Genomic DNA, 17,845 nt, shown 5'->3' with positions numbered 1-17,845 from the left:
TACACTGAGTTTTAAGAAAAGAGAGTGGTTACTGGCACCTCAACTCTCCCATTCACATTCCTCTTATGGCTTAATATATCCATTTTATTCCCATTCCCACTGCCATATCTCCCTCTTCTGCTTCTCCTAAACACAGCATTCACTTTATTTTAATTAAAAGGCCTTTCTTTACAATTCCTTCTGCACATCCCCTCCAGTAGCTAAGAAAAGGAACCATGATACAAAGAGCTCTCATGCAGTAGTTTTAGAATATATCTGGACATTTATCATTTAAGGTTGCCACAGCTAATTACATGGCAGGAGTAGGTCATCCCATTGGAAAAGCCTATTATTTGCATAGTGAATGAACCTTCAAACCCAACAACTCAGGACTTAAATCAATCATTTCCAAGAGAGGAAAACAGTAGTTTGCCAGCTCTGAAAACTCTACAGTGAAGAATAGAAAAATCTAAAATATTTGCTTTTGCTTTCTGTTGGAATATTTTTCCGATGTGTAACTTCAACAAGAGTTTTTCTTTGCTTAACAGTAACAAAATGCTAAAAAAAAACAAAAAACAAAACCACCACTCAAAACCAAAGCCGTTCAGTTACTTACTTTGGCCACACAATTTTCAGTCTTCATAGCAGTGCTTCCTAGACATACTGTTTCCTGGTTTAAGCACAGTCTGGCACAGCTGTTGTAGGTCTGTAGGAAGATTAAAAAGGTTATGAATAGAAGAACACAAATTTTATTTTGGGCACCCCATTTTTGGCACAAAAACCTGCAAYAAGTCTGTGAAGTCATCCTACTCCATTTCTGAACCATTTCCTTTTTCCTAAGGTGTGAAAGTTTTGAACCCACACAAGCTAGTCTATATCCAGAACCTATGCTGAGGGCATGCATTTCCTCTGAGCAGCTATGTGCCTTTTTATACTTCTGAGATACAAAGATTGGAAAGGTTTTTCTCCTCTTTTCCTTTTAAAGAGAAAAAAAATCTGACCTCAGCTATGCAGTATTTTACGGAAGACTCAACAGCTAAATAACTAAAGCACAGAGATTTCTACATGCTGGTTATCAAAGCAGGTGACAAATGCTAATAAAAATCTTGCTTCTTGATCAGGTTAAAATATATAGGGACAGTACAAAGGTTACAATCAGATGTGAACAAATGCATGCCTGACCTCACCTGTTATAGTTCATTCTCCCAACTTTGGGAAGCTCATTCTTTCAAAGTAGAATGTCTTTTCTTTAACGCATGACCACCTGCACTGGGGACCCTCAACCAGGACCGCAAACTTTGGGAGCCTTTGTAAAACCTGTTTCTCACAGCACCTTCCTTTTTTGAGGTCAGTATATAAACAATACCTAGTTAAGCGTGCTTAAAACTATATTTTAGTTCATTTGGCTGTTTAAACTAAGATGCACAAAGAACAAAGAGTTTCTAATGGAGGCTTCCCCCCCCCCCTTATTTTCAACATCTTGTTAATTACTACTTGATTAAGCTCACATTTTACTAGTAGTAGTAGTAGGATAGTAGCACCTAAGAGCTCCAGTATTGGACTAAAACCCCACCATGCAAGGCCTTAGGTACTGAGAGGAGACAACATTCCCTGCCCCAAAGAACTTGCAATCTGTGTTCTGACCAAGAGACAGATGGACAAGAGAGTACAAGGGGAAAATACCAGCGTGGCAGACAGTAATCTCTGTGCACCAGCTGCTTACCCAGTCCAACTTCTTGGGAACATTGCTATAAAGGACTGGTCTGCGGCTGCTCACAGAAAACTGCTCCCAAGCAAAAGCAGAGCCCAAAAGAAATCACAAAGTTGCTTCATTGAAAGAATAACAAGTGGACCACATAGAAGATGTTGCTACCACAAATAGTTAAGTAATGTGGGGAAAACCTAAGCAASGTGTTGAAAAAGAACAAAATTAAACGTTTGCCACAAAGACATTTCCAAGAAAACTAAAACAAACATACTAACATTCATGATATTTTTAAGATCACCTTAAGTGATGAACACACACAGATTTGTAGTGAAATGCTGGTCTGTTCTCTCCCTGTAATATTCACTGACAATCTTTCAAGATCCTCCTTTCAGGCATGCTTTGGATTTCTGTTTGTTTGACTCTGAATTAATTCAATCCCAAACTTGCAACAGGTTACAAAACTTGCAGGCAACACTGACGTGGTGAGGGCTCCTAAATCTCACTCTGCTCCACAGCTAAGTCATCAGAGCCAGGTCCCCTCCTGCACTGCGCTCTGTGCCAAGCACCAACCAAACACATGATCTCTCCTTTTCCTCCCTCTGCCACAGGCCTGACACTATGTGCGAGGCGCAGCCAGGAGCAACACACCGCCAAGGATGTCAAAAAGGCAAAACATTTCAAACAGATTAAAAGGGGTTTGGGCTAGGCAGTAGAAGATAGGTCCACGTACCCAGCGGTCCTAACCCAGTCTGCAGGCTCAGGAGGACGGTAAGCACCAGCGCACGGGAACTGGGTGATCAGAACCAGGGGAAGCACCACTCACTGGTCACCCAGGTTCTTACAATCCTCGTTTAACACTCATTACTGCCCACCATGGAAAACCGGTACACTGGTTCAGGCGGATCTGTACTGGTCTGATACTGTACAGACACTCTTGTGGCAGTTCAGGAATTCACAGCCCTTTCCATCTATTTTTCTTTTCCGACCACTTTTAAACTTCAGCACGAAACAAACAAAAAGGAGCACAAAATCCCTATTTTCTCCACTGCTTTATCACTTTACATTTTACTTCTCACTGAGCTCTCTAACCAGAAAAGAACCAGTGACAGACAGGAATGCAGAATATCCTGGCTCCAGCAGATCTCCTTACAAGACACAACACTGATATCTGCTGCAACTAGCAGCCAGCTAGCAATTTCTGACTCTGGATCCAGAAGGAGAAACTGAAAAATTCAAACACATGAATCCTTTCAAAGCGCCGTGCAGACGAACAGAGTGCATCTTTCAGCAGGGGAGGTTTCGATTCAACCCGGGATTAGCCCACAAGCAAACAGAAGTCTGATGGACTCAACTTAGCCTCTTGCAAATATTTGCCAACACCATAAAACCATCACTCTGGTATGCATAGCACTTTCTCCTCAGAAGAGAGATCAGAATAGCATAAACTACTATAAATTGTGGCTTAGATGCAGTGGCTCAACTGGTGGACAGAAAGTTGACACCATTTGCTTTGCACTAATGTTCAGACAATACCACGTGTTATTTTATAAGCATCACATCAGTCAAATCCAACCTAGATTCTGAAGGTGAAAAACCATGAATAGTTGATAAGATTTTTTTATTCACTATTTACGTTTGTGTATATTTAACCCATCTGTTTTATCATAAATCTGCGATCTTTCATTTGCAATTTCATTCCTAAAATTCCAGTACCAGTATTTCTATACAACTTACCTACTACACGTTGTATGTTTGAAGACAGGCCCTGACTCACAGAAAGCTAATATTAACTCCACTTTTTGTAGGGAAAGCTCAGCCACAAAAACTTATACTGAAGGGAACTTATACACATGAAACCTGTGGCACAGCCATGAACCAGACTCAAGCTTTTTCCTTCCTAATACAGGTACGCACAAACAAAACAGCTTTTTAAAAAACAGGTTTACAACAGACTTCCTCTCACATTAGCAAATGGGAAAGAGCTGAGAGTCCAAGTACAAAATACAAAGTAATAAATGCTAATCTAAAAAAACTAAAACTTTCTGAGAAGGAAGGAAACTCATTACACTCCTATACGAAAGGTGTGTGCATGTCAAAATACAGCTACAAATAACTATTCCAATGTACTGCTTAACTTTTATTATTTTCATTCACACAGAAGACAGCACATTTTAGTATGAACAGCAGTAACTGTATTTTCAGCATAACAAAACAGTTTGTTCATCGAATCCCACAACGCAAGAACTAGAGACACTTGACGAAACTAGTTGAGGATAAGTTTAAAACAGAAGAAAGAAACCCCTTCTTCACACAGACAGCAGTGAACTTCTGGAGCTTGCTGCCACAGGATGGTACGGAGGGAAACAACATCAGCAAGCAGCAAAAGGGATTAAACAAACTCACAGACTGCAGGCCCATGGAGTGGTTGGCAGGGATATCCCCTTGACATCCTAGTACAGCAGCTATGAAGGGTGCAGGAGAAGGAGGGGAACGGACCACAGAAAGTAGCCAGACTTGTTTGCTCTCCCTAGACAGCATCTTCTACCGACACTGCCATGGACAGCGCGCTGGCTGCGCGGACCATGGGTCTGACCACCTTGGGCGTTCCTGTGTTCTTAGTGACTCTCCGCCCTTGGATAACATTACAACAATACTTAAATCTCTCCTTCCCAGCATTTTCACACACAGAATGGGGACAAGAACATACTTCTATTGTGAGGATTAACTTTCGTACAGTAATTTTACTACGTACAGATCTATGCAACTCCTAAACTACCAGAAAACCATTTAGTCCTTCAGTAGCTCTTTGTTTCTCAAAAAAGTCATGGGAAAAAAAATTAAAACGAGTATGTATAATGGAAACAACCCACGAGGATATAGATTTGAGAACAAACCATACCAACAGTGATCAGCAGTTCAATGTCCATTACCACATTTGTAAAGTTACAAAGTTCTTCTGTTCTTATTTGCACATTCTCACTGAAGAACGCGCCATGAATAAAATGATAAATGCCACAGAAGATGCATGTGGATGTTCTACAAAATGTTCAAAAAGGTCTCGAGCAAAAACTTGGAACAAAATCTAGTTCTCCTTAAAGTCCAGGGGTAAAAAGAGGTAATGTCACTGTACTTAGTAGGCTTCAATGGAAATGTATTGATAATGATGCAAAGACACTGCAGCCGGCTCATGAAGTCACAAGTCACAAGAAGGCAGGAGAATATATTGTGAAAGTATTACTATACGGTTGCCCTGTTCCAAAGTTTCTCCATAGGCAGCACTTGCCGGCTACTCTCATACACAAGATGCTGGCATAGATGGACATTTGGTTTCATGTGGTACTCTCATAGTTGTGTTCACACACTAACAGTTACTAGTGAGTAGACCTGAATGAAAGAAAAATGAATGTTGTATCATCAAGCAGTAATTCAGAGCCCTACATTTTAGGTAAAACATTTGATGATGTCTCATGTTACCCTGCAGCGTCGAAGTATCTCCTTTCATTGGTTTAGATGCCCGTGGAATCACTGACTAGTCTGGAAGAAAAACACGAAAAATCAAAACCAGAATCCAAGTCTCAGAAAAGCAAATCTCTCTCTTCACCTTTAAAGCTCAACCATTTTAAGAATCTCATCTAGTTTGCACTGAAACTGTTCAAGTTTTTCCTCACCTTTCATCAAGATAAGAGGTTTCTTCGCCATGGGAAAGCACTCTGAAACGGTAGCCTGGTTCAACGCCACAGGCAGATAGCTTTGCGTTGGAGTGCTTTAATATGTTTTTATATTGCATATAAAGCATGCAAACATAAACCAGTTTGTTGAAAACTACCCTCTTTGTGGAAGCTGGCTGTAATTCTGAACAAGTTTTCAATTTTCGCACTGCTGCTAGGGTAAAACATTTTAAAGAGTTTAATTTTTACAGTGGCTCAATGACACAAGATTATCTAACAAAGTAATGGTTAATCAATAGAGGGTTTAGTTGTCAGGTGAAACATATAACACACTAAAAGGGATTGATTGCAAGGCTCCTCCTTATTTACTAGGAGGTATATATTTAAAATGACACAAACTTGTTACCAAGCTGCATTCCTTTAACCTTGCAAAAGCCGTTTGAGAACGGCGTTAAGCAGCCCTATAGCAAAACAAGCTCTAATGAAAAAAAAAAAAATCTACAAATATATGGCAGCACCAAATCATGTCAGAAGCAGGGGAACCACAAAGCTGTATTCATTCGCAGCCGAAGGCTTAAAATGCCACAGAGACACTAGACTATAGTTCACTAAAGATAGAGCTATATCTGATCTCATTCCGTAAGTGTCTTTGGTTACATTTTTCTAATGCTTCTCTGACTTGGTCTGATAGACCGACTTTTTTTTTCTTTTTTTTTTTTTAATAAAGGATAATCCTGCTCTTTGACACAAACATTTCTACTCATGCCAGCGTAGCTTTGGATGAACACAGAATGCCAACCTGAAGTCTTGAACGCAAAGCAAAACGGTCTTTGTGCAGCTTTTTTGCCAAAAGAAATCCATTTCTTTGGCCATTTATCCAGAGAATCCCCAGTCCCTGAACAAAACTCCACTTTTTAATAGAAGCTGCAACCCAGGAGTTCAATAAGATTCCGCCCCCCCCATAGTTAATAATTACATGATTTATCAGAGAAAGATAACACTAATAAAAACACGGCAAAAAGACACAACCCATACCCTCCCTTCAAGTCATTTTCAGGGAAAAGATTATTAAACTGTTCTTTTTGAACAAGGGTTTTTGTAGCTAAGCACAAATTGCCAAACGGTTAGAAAAAAGTTATTAGACTCAGAAGAATTCAGCAGAAGTGGGAAGTTATATAAACAAATCACTCTAGCAGGTTTGGAAAGATCGCTTTCATCTTACTTAGAGTCTTAGGAGACTTGCATTAATTACCCTTTAAAGGTCTTTCACATGGACTATTTAAAATAAATGCAATTTATTTATTTATTTCAAATGAGGTGCTTCTGAAAGAATTAAGTAATCTCAACAAATTTAAAAACGTTTTTATAAACAGGTAATTAAAAAGAAGACTAGAATTAAGTCAAGCTGTAAGACATTATCCGTGATTTGCTCTGAGTATTTTCTTAAGACTAAATTTTTGCTATCCATAGCCCAGTCTTGGGAAGGGTAGTCTCCACGGAAAGTCATAAGACAAAATAAAGACTAGCCAAACAAAAAACTGGATCATTTACAGGATTTTCCCTAAAGCACAGTTTGTCATATTGCAATTACACCTTGCCTACTGTGAAAGCCAGAGTCCTTAATATTGCCACTAGAGGGAAGAAGCGTCTCAACACATGGCAATGGTAGTTGGGGAGTGGGTTTTCTTGAGCAATTACCATAACAAAGCTCCCTTGGCTGTGTGTACCTTCTAATTACTCAGTACAATTAAAATGACTTACCTAAAACAAACAGCAAAAAAAGGCCCTTAAAACAAAAAAACCTCAAGACAATACAAACAAAAAACCTTATTCCAATCTGCCTGTTATCTGAAATTACATTAAAGCTCAAGATCTTTTTTTCCTCATCCATCAATGCAAGGGAAAAAGAGTATGTCACAGTGCCCGAACACCACAGGGCTGTTCAGTGAAGTAAAAGCATTAAAACAAACAAAAACAAAGAGCAAGGAGAACTGGATCTCTTGTTAAGAAAAAAAAAAAAAGAAAAGAAAAAGAAAAAGGAAATGTCGTGGTATTTAGCCATCTGGTAGCTGCTTGAAAACAAATTGTCCTCAAAAGAGCAGAAATACAGTATGTCTTCTCTCAGTTCACTGGCTTATGAATCAGACTTTTTTTTTTTTCCAAATACAGACACACTAATGCTAGACTTTTGTGCTGCTGCTGCTTTCACTTCCCTCTTGTCCCACTGTGCAAAGATAACCATGCCCGTCCCAAACGGATCAGGTTAGTCCAACTTGGACGCATTATTTGCTGAATCTACATCTTGTTGGGACCATTGTTCAAAATCCCTCTGGATTTTTTTTTCCCTTCTCCCTGACAGCTACTTGCTGATTTAAAAACCCTTAAATCTTTCATTTTATAAGGCTCGTCATTAAGGGAAGATGGCAGCCAAGTGATTTTTCTTTCCATTGACAATTTGTGACATTTCTCCAGCAGCGCACAAGGTGTTGAAAACCTGGCAGCTGTTACCTCCCGGGATGAAGCTCCTTTTTTATCCTCCCTTGACAGTTTAACTCAATGGGTCAGCACCTTTAAAGACTGCAAAGTATCACTGAAGTGGATGGAGGCTTGAATTACTGCTCCCTCCCTAATCAATGTAAACCCTCACTGCAGGTGAAACTCTTCATCTATAGAGGTGCATGGGGGAGGAAAATGTAATGCCCTGAGCCAGATGGTTTTCATCTTGTTTTTTAAAGAAGAAAGGAACAAGCTAACAAGAGGACAGCTACTTTGTTAGCTTCTTGGCCTCTCTCATGGCTTTGGATCCCCAGGGTTCCAGCCACACAAGAGAAAGAATACAGAAAAACATAAACACTTAAAGAAATATAACTAGGGGGCTGGCAACACGCTGCTTTCAAAGAGTTGAGAGCCCTGCTCAGCACTTTATTTATCACTGCCCACGTTCTTCGGATGGTAAGTGGACATGGACACAAAGGGCAGGGGGGAGTAGACAACACTTGCAATTTACTCAATTACGGAGGAATGCAGAAATGCAGTGGGGTGACAGATTCCTATTAGTACCAATGCTGAAAGAACCCCGTGGCCTTTCCGCCACAAGGCAGCGTTCCCATTGTAACTTAAGACTTTGGCACAGCCCAGGTTCGCTCGTTTTTCTAACATGCATTAAGTGGTATGGAGAAATGGAAGTGATTTATTTTTTTGCTTGAGAATACAGAAAACTTTTTTTTTTTTTAAGACAGAAAGAACAAACCTAAATGCATGACTCGGATGTATTTCTATCAGTTTCAGGAGACTTTTCAACCAGCCACTCTTTACTAGCAAATATTTATAGCATACAAGATGAGGTAAAGAGGGGAACTTTACAGAAAAGGTATTTCTGGTCTCAGCTGGCTCTCCAAGAGGAGGAAAATTTTAACTACAAAATCCCTTCCCCAGAGCAAGGGAGGGAGCTGCAGGACCCTTACAACCTCCCCACTCTGTAACCTTCCCCGTCAGTTGAAAAGAGGGAATTATCTCTGCACAGCAGAAGGGGCTTTTGGAGAGCTTTAGATTATACCTGGAGCAGAGGCGTCCTAAGAAGCAGGTGAAGCCACCGACGAGAAGTGAACAGTGATTGCTACTACTTTTTGTCGTTCCTTTGCTCTGCCTTCTTTAACTGCTTTCTGCTTCTGAGGGTTTGCTTGTATACTGACTTCAAACTCTTAAGAGCAGACTGTGCCTGTTTTAACTTTGAAATAGCGCCTAGAGCATGTTTTAGGTGCTACATGTAATTTTACAAAATGATCTAAAATCCCTAAGACTGAATGCAGGCAATATTCTGTGCCAAAATGCTAACAGGGAAAATTCTTGAAAATGCAAAGGGGCCTGTTCAAATGGGGTAACAGACAGAGATTTTTTCCCCTGGACTTCCATCTGGAAGCTCTGCAGAACGACAGCAGAGCCCAAAGTGCGGTTTGCAGGAGGTACGTTACGGCAATCTCGCTGCTGCCAGCAGCTCCCCACAAGGCACCTTTGACAGCGCTTCCCCCCGCACAGCTTTGCCCACAGAAGAAACCACGGCAGCAAAAGGCACTTCATTCTTACTCCGCCGAAGAGAAGGCAGGGAAGGTTTCTAAACAACCTGCATTGTGCCCATCTTCTTGAAAAACCAGCGGGGTAATCAAGTTCAGGGCAGCCCCGGACAGCTGCCCTGTGACCTATTCATGTTGACCCCCCCTATTCATCACTTTCCTGAGGACTATGAGGGCAAGCTCCCGGGGAGTGACCACCACAATAGACAGATACGAGCCAACAATAATACGGTTCCTGCAAAAAAACCAGATGGCACTGCAATAAATTTACAAATCTGCATTCATGGCTCTGTTTAAAACACCCAGAAGCTAAAAGGCTGGAGGGGCCCCCAGAGAGCTTCCCCTTCGCAGTTTCTAAAGGCCGTCTCTCTCCCCAAGACTATTGAGCTCATGTTCTTCATAAATGAAGAATGGAGATGTAGCCCTTAAAATAACAAATGCCTGACCTAATCAATCTAGCGTTTGGGTCTAACACTAAATGATAGGCACTGAAAACTAATTATGTTTTTTGGCAAGGAAGTTGAATTAAAATGGAAACACACAGGTTAAAAAGGCACTGAAGCATTTGCGAGTCCCTTTGAAAGGGCGGCACACACACACACACACGCTCACACACAGGATTTGAAACAGGAACCTGATTCAATAACTCATGCATTTATTTTTAAAATGAATCAGATTAGTCCCATGTGTGACCTGCCGGTCCATCTGTATGAGCTGGACTTAATGGGCACTCTTCTCACGCTTACTTCAGTTTGAAGTATGAGAGAGATAAATTTAGTTTAATTTTCAACAGATCAAGCTATCCATTTTCCAAATGGACCATCTGGATCAGCCTATTAAAATTAATTTATAACTTTGCAGTGTGAAAATTCGTTTGTTAGCTTAAATAAAGTTGCCAAAAACTTTTGCCACTTGTTATTGTTTTTTTCTGAAGTCTGTTTTCATACTATGATTTTCAGTTTACCCCCTCAAAATTTAATTTTGTCAGATCAAGCAGTCAGCAAGAACTGAATATTTGCATCTTTACTTCAAAATCTGTCACAGCTTAGATCTTTTTACTGTTCCAGCTAACAGCATCAAGCTCATTATCTTTTTTGTTTCTTTTCCTAGTGCTAATATCCATGTCTTCTGCTTTGCTGTCCCTCATGCATCTAAGAGTGGCCATACCTCCCACTTCCAGCATGCCAGGAACACAGCTCCACTTGTTGAGACTTCTGAAGATGCCCGTCTACAAAAGCCATTTCAACCAATAGAAAAGTTACATTTCTCCTAGTAAGAGGTCCATAGTACTAAGCAATGGGGGTCTTCAGCCTACTTGCAACTTTGGAAGCTGAAGTAACCACTACACCTTCTCATCACCTACACCTTCTGGTATGTCTGCGCCACAAACCTACCTGAGGCAACATTTATGGCAAAGGCTGTATGCATACCAGCACGGCAAACAAGGCAAGACAAGGTAATGCACCTTACTTAAACTTCTCAGCTGAACAGATCAAGACACCATGCTTCCCCTGAAGTGGTCTGATGCATCTCATCCATTTCCTAAAACTAAACCACGAGAAAAGGACTGAATCTGACGACATTCCCACTAGAAAGACTAGTTAGGTAAACAGACTTCCCCCCCTCTCCACACACACATACACATAGTCCATTCTTCTGTGCTGGTAGGTATGTCCATGTTTCCCAATAATGAAATTTTAACAGCAGCATCTCAAGGTAGGGACAGAAAATATGAAACTATACACTCAATATTTACCACGTTAGCATCTTTCCACTAAGGCACCGGTACTGAATTCAGCGCTTTTCGTGTATTGCTGCTTTGACAGCATTTGCAGATCAAATCATTTTGGTTTTCCAAAGTATGGAGAGGTATAAGGCAGGGTAGCCACTTTGCATATCTTCCTGTAGGAGATGCAGATCTTTCCAATAAGTATCACTCTACTCATTCATTAGGCCAGAAGAAAGCACATGGCTGCATGTGTCTGAATCCTGCACCTAGAGTTGGAAAACTCTGACTGACTACTTCTGGCCAATCGCTAACAGAGAAGAAAAGGAGTTCATCCGAGCTTCCAAAATGATCTGACAGCTGTTATTTATGCATACATAAAGAACCAAAATTCCTTCTGCCACAGACACAAAATCTTGGGTAACCACCTCCTAAGAGCTAGACATGAGGGTGCTGGCTTTAAGACTCCAGCTTGAACTTGTCCACAAACACTGTTCTCAACACAAAAGGTGCCACACAACAATCACAAGACCAAGGATTGTGTTCTGCATCTGTCGCTACAAAGACTGGGCACAGACAAAGATGGAGACTGTGATACAACATCTTAACAATATCCTGAAACACAGCTAATCATCGTTGCTGTAAATAACATCCATATGAATTATTTCCAATAGGAAATATTTGGACAGGGCAGTTGTTAAGGTGTATTCTTGATACCAAGGCACCTTGGTTATGGTGAATTGCAGGCCCACGGGACAGGCAGCTTTGCATGGACACTAAGAATACTTTTGGAGATTGACAGATAATGGAAGGAAACCCAGCTCAAGAAACCACATCTTCTTGATCTGTATAATACTGCTCATATGAATATTTGTCGCCTCCTTAACCAACAATCATGAGGAAGGATTCAGTGGGATGAGAAAGCACACAAGACAGGTAACCAGTGTTCCTTTTGACTTAACATCTCTCACTATGGACCTTTTCTTGGAGAAGAGACATATGCCTTTTATTTTTGAACCTTACGCATACTAGTCTACCAAATGACTTCTTCATCAGTAAGGTAATGCTAAGATTAAAAAAAAAAGTTTTCTGGTGTGTTGGACTCCTAGACACTTGATAGCTTTGTCCCTTTTTGCTGGCTTTCACATTTGTTGCTGGATGTCAAAAACATTTTAAGTTTGGTGTAAGGCATTTAATCAGCTCTACAAGGTAATCTTTCTCAACAATATCCGATATCTTGCTCATTATCCAAGTATATTGCCTCTTGTCAAAAAGACTTCCATGGACCTGTGTCTTAGCCACATCTAGACCTTCACATGACACCTATTCCCACAGAATCCAACACTCCGAACACAGTACATTATAAAGCAAGTTAGCCATGAGAACAAACAGGCTATATCAAAAAGATATTCTATCGTGGTTCTGACTCTCAGCTTTGCTTAGAAATAGCAGCAGTGGGGCACTGTATTACCCCCCTACTCCTCTGCCTGAGGCTGCCTCTCCTGTAGATGAGGTCCAGCTCCTCAGTTGCTTCAGTCTGTGGCCTGGGTGTTCACTTAAATCACCTTCATCAATGGCTTTACTCTGATACACCAGGCAGCAAACTTGGGCAGCTGAGGCATGGCCACATATTTGCTTCTGCTGCCTGAAGACTGCAGTGGGGAGAAAGAAGGGCAAGCTGCTACATGAAGCACCATCTGAAATCACTAGATCCTACCTAAATCCACCAGAAATCACAAGCCAATTCCCTCTGTCAACCATGGGGATTATAAAAGTGATTCTTCTGATGAACGGCTTAGAAATTTGCTTTACTATATAAGAAGGACAAAGAGATATGTTTATCTGCCCACCCTTTCTCCTTTCTACCCAGTAGTAATTTATATGAATTTAGAAGAAAAATTGGTTATTTTTCAGGTTATTAACCTGGACATCATCTCTAAGAAAATTTACCTTCAACAGTAATAAAAAGCTTAATTGTTGTAGAACCCTTTGAGATTCTTGAAAGCACGATCTGAAGCAAGGCAAAATATTTGACAAAGAGGACAGAAACAATTACAGAAAAAAAGGCTGAAGAGGTCTTGATGAACAGCAAACAGGGAAAGGTAAAACTAGAAAGTCACAGGTGACAGCACCACACAGAACAGCCTAGGTTTCCTTAGAAAGAGTCATCAGACTGCACCCTTGTGAAATCTCAGCCCATGTGTCTGATTTCCCCAGGTACAATGCAACTTGCTCAGACTTCAAAGTCCATGAGCACAAATCAGACTTCAGCTTCCAAAAGCATTTTAGGATTCAGGTAGCTTAGAAAGTTTTATTGCATTTTTAAAGAGACTGATCACATACCTGTCTAAGTGAATTCTTCTCGGGAATGATCTTCCTAGGGGGCTCGTCATTATTACAGTCTTCTCTCTCAGAAGAATTCTGTGAAAGAAAGTAAGCTTTAATTCAGTTCTTTTCCCTAATATTACTCTGTGAGAAGAAAAGAAAAAGAATATTTGTAGCTACAGAGGCTATATTATTTTACACGTACACATACTGGAGGCTAACTTGTACTTCTAAGCCAAATGGCTTGTTATGGCAGAGAAATAATTTCTCCTCCTCAACACAACAATGCACCACTGTGCAGATAACTATTACAGAAGCCTGGGCTTTGGGGATTTATACTGAAACTACTAGTAATGGCCTCTTTGGAAAGGTGAACTGATGGTCTGATGAGTATGGCAACACCAAGGCTTCTGAACTCCCCAGAATAACTACTCAAAACAGTGGAACCTGTTGAAAACTAAAGACACTTAATGGGTGCACTTGTCCTCTATACCTCTATGCTTTAATTTGCCTAACTTACTAATTGCACAGAGTCTGCTGGGCTGTCAGAAATCACTCAGAAATTTCATTTAGCTAAATGCTGGTGAATGAGGTGGTCAGGAGGCAGGGATTGGAGGTGTTTTTTGTTTATTTGTTTGCTTTTTGTTTAATCTGTGTAGGGAGGTTTGATACCATGGCTATGTCTTTGATTCCTGTCCCGTGACTCTACATACATACACAATTCCTTGACCTTTCCAGAAAAACACATTGATGCGAAACTTAAGCTACCACCTCCAGAAAGAGAGTATCAGAAATACATGGGAACGGGGACAGGAAAGAAGAACTGTGAAGGCCTTTCCAGGATGAATACAGAAGGGCAACCAGGAGACTTTTGTCCTGTTAACTTCATGTTCAAAACCAGTTATTACTTGCTTTAGAATAAAGATAGGTTATAGCTTATTCTCAGTACACGCACAATCTTTAGCAAACTTTTAGCTAAAAACTGCTGGGTACAGGGGGGAAATCCTGTCCCGGCTGACGCAGTGAGCGGTTCTGGAGCACAGTTCCTTAGCACAGGATCAGCTTCTGTGTCGATGGAGTAACGACAGGCAGCTTTGGGGGAATCCCACGAACACATCTAAAATCAGTTTGATCACCATAGTATTCATAGCCTGAGGCCACATTCCCACACTTTCAGTAGTGAGTAACTAAACAGGTTTTAAAGAGAGACAGAAAAACTGCTTAGGGAGAGCTCTGCCAGTAAAAGTGTGGTTTTCCAGTTACTTGCAGGCAAGCTCAGGAGTAGCATGTCAAGGCGCAAGTTTGCAGCCTGTACTTTTCCCCCCTCCTCCTCCAAATAACCTCCTCTTCCGCAGAGTGCTGCTCTGCCCAGTTTCTCTCAGAGCCAGCTTCCAGCCCCACACTTCAGGAAAGGGAAGGGGCATCTGTTGGCAAAGGAGGAGCGGAGCCCCGTGGACAGCATGGCAAAGCAGGGCTCGCAGCAGGCAAGCAGGCTGCGGGAAGCCCGCAGCAGAGCACTGGGCTCGCGCGCCCGTGGCAGCGCTGCGTGACCGGGCATGGTCGGGGTAGCTCACACGTTTGCAGTTCTCTTGAAGGGGAGGAAAAGGTGCAGCCTGGAGGTAGGGCAGGGGCATAGGCTGTTTGCTGAAAAACAGCAAATAAGGAGGGGGGAAAAAAAGCCACCCAGGATGTCATAAATTGGTCCCGAGGATTCTGTGTAAATCAAGGCTTGCAGACCAACTAGCATTTTTTTTTTTTAAACAAGATATAGAACTCACAGGGCACCATGACATCTGGGATGCTGTAACCAGGGTTTTATAATGGAAATCAATCCTAAACAGGCCTGATAAATCGCTGTAAGAGGCAAGCTTTTAAAAGTTTTCATATGAGGCCTCAGCCAAGGACCAAGTTATTACATTAAATCTGGCTCAGAAAGGCCTGTGATCGTAAAATCACACAAGCTAGAACCACATATCTGCAAAAAGGAAGGTCAAACATAAAAGCTGCTCTTTTCTTCACGTGAAATACAGTTTAGTAAGTGGTTAATTCAAGTAAGGCTTTCAATTTTGTGCTTTGGAGGAAAAAGATCAAGTGCAAGAGGCATAAGAATTTGAGGTGAATACTATACATTCCAGGAAATACATTTTGTTGTTGTGGAGGGGCGGGGGCTTTTTTAATATTTCTGGATGCATTTTCAACATTCATTCCCTTCCCTACAGCAACGGCCAAAACAATTCCCCCTTCCAAATAATCTTTTCCATAACAGCGAAATCTTGTGTTTTACTGGCCTTGCAAAGCCTTTAAGGATTCTCCCTCCAAAAACGTCAAAAGCAGGAAAATCAGTGCTGATGGCAAACTGTCAGCCCTTATTTTGAAATTCCTGGTTACTGCAAAGCATCAAGTTATCTACTTTTTCTTTAAGCCGAGCATCTAATTTTAAGAGCAAGCAGAGGACCATTTTGCATTCATTATCTTTATAGGTGGCAAGGCTAAGAGGCTGGCTGAACAAAGACCAGACAAAGACTGCCAAGTGCATATGGTGGTTCACAGCTTGGCGTCTCACCATTCTACAGCACCAACACAGCAGCTCCAACAGCAGACTATTAAAGAGGAGCGCTGCTCATGCACTTTTGTCGGCAAGTAAGTTACGCTTGGTGAAGACAGAATGACTGGAAAGCATTACACTTAAGGAAAAGCACAGATGTTTATAACTCCCGCTCATTTCTCAGGCATAGGGAACCCATCAATCCAGGTGTAGGTACGAGATCCTGCATATTTTGGGACGAACTGTAGCTGCACGGAAGCAAATTCCAATTGATAAGGTAATGTTTAGCTGTTGCCATGGGAAGAGGATAATGTAATCGAGTTAAACAGTGCATCTATATATTTCTCCTTGCTGAACAAGGTGGGAGGAGGGATAAACGCGTGAGGTCAGAGTAAGGTTTACTTCGGCAGGACGTCGGCGATGCTCCCGGCCGCAGGAGAGGCAGACAAAGGGAGGAACTGCTCTGAGCACCCTCTCGTGGTTACTGAAACGCACATCTCCGGCACAGCTCAGGGAAGCAGCATTTGGTATCCAGACGGTGTGGTGGTGTACTCACTGGGAATATTAAGATCTGCAGTGATTGTACTTGATGCATAGTAGAGGAAGGAGGGAATTTGTTAGGGTGAAAGAAGCACAAAGAAACAGTGGACGTAAAAAGCAGGTATGGCTGAAAATCCATACAAACTCTCTTTCCTTAGAGCAAATTCTAAAACCCCATAGGCATGTCTGTCTTCATGAACTAAAACCAGACAGAAGTGTTTGCACTTGCGTGCAGGGGTCTCTCCTTTCAAACAAGCACCGGACAAGCAAGATAAGATGAGAAGTGCCAAAGCCTACAAAGCACGACATGGTCAACCTTGGTGAGATAAATACCTATCCCCACCCTCCACGCTTTCCACAGACTGGTAATATTTTTGGTATTTTTTTTGATTTGCCCAAGGTCACACAATGACATTGGAAATGTGGGAAAGAGAAACGAGGAAACCCAACCTCACATTTCTTGTAACCTTCAAAATTTCTCCCTAGCAAGAGGTTCCTGTCAAGGGGATTTGCCCTCCATAGTTTATTTTTTCTGAAATGGCTACAGTCTATAATGAGATCCTTTTAAATCTGATTTGCATTTAAAACTTCAGCCTGTAATTAACAGAGTATAATTCCATGGCAGGTTGTCTTAAAGACCACCACAAAATTATTACTATTTAACTCTCCCCATGAAGTCTCCTCCATCACTAAACACAACATGCTACAATGCATACAAAATCCCTAGACTGAAGTGTTTGATGTGAGATGACATGCAGTATTTTGTGTACATAGCCCAGCAAAACACTGCTGGGAATGAGATATAATACATGGATAAATGCACTCCCAGGGACTACCAATTGGACGGAGCTACCTTTAGCACCGCCTTACTCGTCATGGTGGAAATCAAAACCCTGCCAACTGGGGAGGCTTTCTTTGGTGCTGTGCTGCCCAACACTAATTATAAAACAGTACAGATGCAGCCCTTTTCCAAGTGTGGGGAGGTGGGGGTGGGGGAAGGACTGTGTGTCTATGCGAAGAGCACAACTATTTTTTATGCTTTCAAATTCTTAATCCTGTTTGGARCTGTCAGTGGGGGTTAATGGAAGCCTTGGATAGGAGAATTCCAATCTGGTTGGCAGATGGATAGGTTGGTTATAGCTGCATAACTATGTCTTGCCTGCAGGCACAATTCAGAACACTGTTAAAGCAATATAAAGTCTCTGTCAAGCTGAACCATTTGGATCAGTAGCAAGGAGAAATAATAATAAAAAAAGGAGTTCATTTCTGGGCCTTGCGCGTTTA

General features: G+C 41.4%; 1 protein-coding gene across 18 annotated transcripts in view; it reads right to left on the bottom strand.

Moving 5' to 3' along the window:
• The window catches only part of BTRC (beta-transducin repeat containing E3 ubiquitin protein ligase), a 119,689-nt gene that overhangs the window by 57,485 nt on the left and 44,359 nt on the right, over positions 1 to 17,845 (bottom strand). For 10 of the 18 annotated variants that reach the window (XM_026069509.1, XM_026069513.1, XM_026069515.1 and 7 more), the window contains 2 exons: positions 13,495 to 13,572; positions 596 to 685 (listed from right to left, as the gene is read on the bottom strand). In XM_026069509.1, coding sequence (XP_025925294.1) covers positions 596 to 685; positions 13,495 to 13,572 — 168 coding nt within the window. Of the gene's footprint in view, positions 1 to 595; positions 686 to 4,586; positions 5,072 to 5,125; positions 5,222 to 13,494; positions 13,573 to 16,423; positions 16,577 to 17,845 lie in introns of those variants that run through there. The other 8 variants (XM_026069512.1, XM_026069520.1, XM_026069518.1 and 5 more) reach the window with 6 other exon arrangements.

The sequence above is a fragment of the Apteryx rowi genome, unplaced genomic scaffold (genome assembly GCF_003343035.1).
Source record: "Apteryx rowi isolate R43461 unplaced genomic scaffold, aptRow1 scaffold_3, whole genome shotgun sequence".
In the NCBI taxonomy this organism is placed as follows: Eukaryota; Metazoa; Chordata; class Aves; order Apterygiformes; family Apterygidae; genus Apteryx; species Apteryx rowi.
The sequence above is the reverse complement of the archived record's forward strand: the minus strand, read 5'-3'. Positions and strand labels throughout refer to the sequence as shown.